The sequence below is a fragment of the Camelina sativa genome, chromosome 7 (assembly GCF_000633955.1).
Source record: "Camelina sativa cultivar DH55 chromosome 7, Cs, whole genome shotgun sequence".
NCBI lineage: Eukaryota > Viridiplantae > Streptophyta > Magnoliopsida > Brassicales > Brassicaceae > Camelina > Camelina sativa.
In genome coordinates this window covers 29,607,404-29,609,084 of record NC_025691.1, presented here as the reverse complement: position 1 = coordinate 29,609,084, position 1,681 = coordinate 29,607,404, and the positions used below count along the sequence as shown (strand labels likewise).

At 38.2% G+C, this 1,681-nt stretch overlaps 1 protein-coding gene across 1 annotated transcript in view; it reads left to right on the top strand.

Moving 5' to 3' along the window:
• Positions 1 to 1,681, top strand: part of LOC104705078 (protein strawberry notch-like) — a 12,076-nt gene that overhangs the window by 7,950 nt on the left and 2,445 nt on the right. Inside the window, exons 20-26 of the mRNA XM_019227183.1 lie at positions 350 to 456; positions 579 to 674; positions 785 to 881; positions 968 to 1,088; positions 1,185 to 1,296; positions 1,405 to 1,528; positions 1,599 to 1,676. Of these exons, the coding sequence (XP_019082728.1) occupies positions 350 to 456; positions 579 to 674; positions 785 to 881; positions 968 to 1,088; positions 1,185 to 1,296; positions 1,405 to 1,528; positions 1,599 to 1,676 (735 nt within the window). The remainder of the gene's footprint in view (positions 1 to 349; positions 457 to 578; positions 675 to 784; positions 882 to 967; positions 1,089 to 1,184; positions 1,297 to 1,404; positions 1,529 to 1,598; positions 1,677 to 1,681) is intronic.

The window sequence follows — 1,681 nt, the reverse complement described above, 5'->3', positions numbered from 1 at the left end:
AGCACTAGCAATTTACTTTTCATCCTTGTGTTTCTTGGCTCTAGAAAGGATATCACAATGGAAATGGTCAACATGAACGAGAAACAACTATTTATGGATGGTAAAAAGTTTGTTGCCATTATTTCTGAAGCTGGTTCAGCTGGTGTTTCGTTACAAGCAGATAGAAGGGCAATAAATCAGGTATGTCGAGTTTATTAATTCTCTTACTAAATAAGATTTTGTCTTTCTGCGTATTTGTATTGTTCTGTAGATCTAAGTACATTGTCAAAGATGGCCTTAAAGGACTTGACGTTTCAGCTTTTGGTGTATTAGTTTATTTGAATTCTTCTTTTTTTGTATTTGTCTGCAGAAAAGAAGGGTTCACTTGACTTTAGAGCTTCCCTGGAGTGCTGATCGTGCAATTCAACAATTTGGAAGAACTCACCGGTCGAATCAGACATCGGCTCCTGAATATAGGTTGAATGACAGTGTTTGTGTGTTTGATTTTCTCTCCGTCAAATTGCAAAAGTTCTTGCTACCTTTTCAATTTGAAAAGTATGTTGTTGAAGTTGAGAAATTCTTTATTTTGGCCCTGTCAGGTTACTCTTCACAAATCTCGGTGGGGAACGCCGGTTTGCCTCTATAGTTGCAAAGAGACTAGAAACTCTTGGTGCTTTAACACAGGGAGACCGCAGGAAAGTCATGCTCCTCTCTAAACTATTTCTTAGTTGCTGGTCTTTTGGCTTGTTATAGCTTAAAACCTTGCCAAGTGTTTTGTCTCAAAGTATGATGTGGTGTATTGCAGGGCTGGGCCCTCCGGGCCTTCTTTGAGTGCCTACAATTATGATAGCAACTTTGGTAAAAAGTCCTTGATGGTGATGTATAGAGGAATAATGGAGCAGGTCTTCCTCATTAATTTTTGCTTCTTTAATATTTAGGAACTGTGATAATGGATAATGCGTTGAATTTATTATGGCTTAATTTTCAGGAGAAACTACCTGTTGTTCCTCCTGGATGCTCGGTTGATGAACCCGAAACAATTAAAGAGTTTTTGACCAAAGCAAGGGCTGCCCTTGTTGCGGTTGGAATTGTTAGGGACAGTGTTCTAGGTAAGCTTTTCTCGTAAGTTCACTTTTTTTCGTGCTGGATTCTAATTCTATTTCTAGTAATCTCGTTTTTACTTTACTACATCAATGACTATACAGCCAATGGGAAAGATGTTGGAAAGTTTTCAGGACGCATTATTGATTCTGACATGCATGACGTTGGACGATTTCTGAATCGCCTCTTGGGATTGCCACCTGATATCCAGAATAGGTATTATTATGAGTCAAATGAAAATTTACGCTTTGCACTATTTAACTTACCTTCCCTTTTACAAAGCATCTTCCGTTCGTTTTAACGCTTTCTGCTTGTACTGTGCAGGTTGTTTGAATTGTTTACTAATATATTAGACGTTCTTGTACATAATGCTCGGATCGAAGGAAGTTTTGATTCAGGAATTGTGGATATGAAAGCTAATAGTGTTGAGCTGCTGAGCACTCCAAAGGTTGATAATTTCTCTTGCTTGATTAGTGATTCTTAGTGTATTTGTGCTACTAATATGTTGAATTTTTCAGACCGTCCATGTTGATCAAATGTCTGGTGCCTCAACTATGCTCTTTACTTTTACTCTGGATCGTGGTGTTACATGGGAGGTACT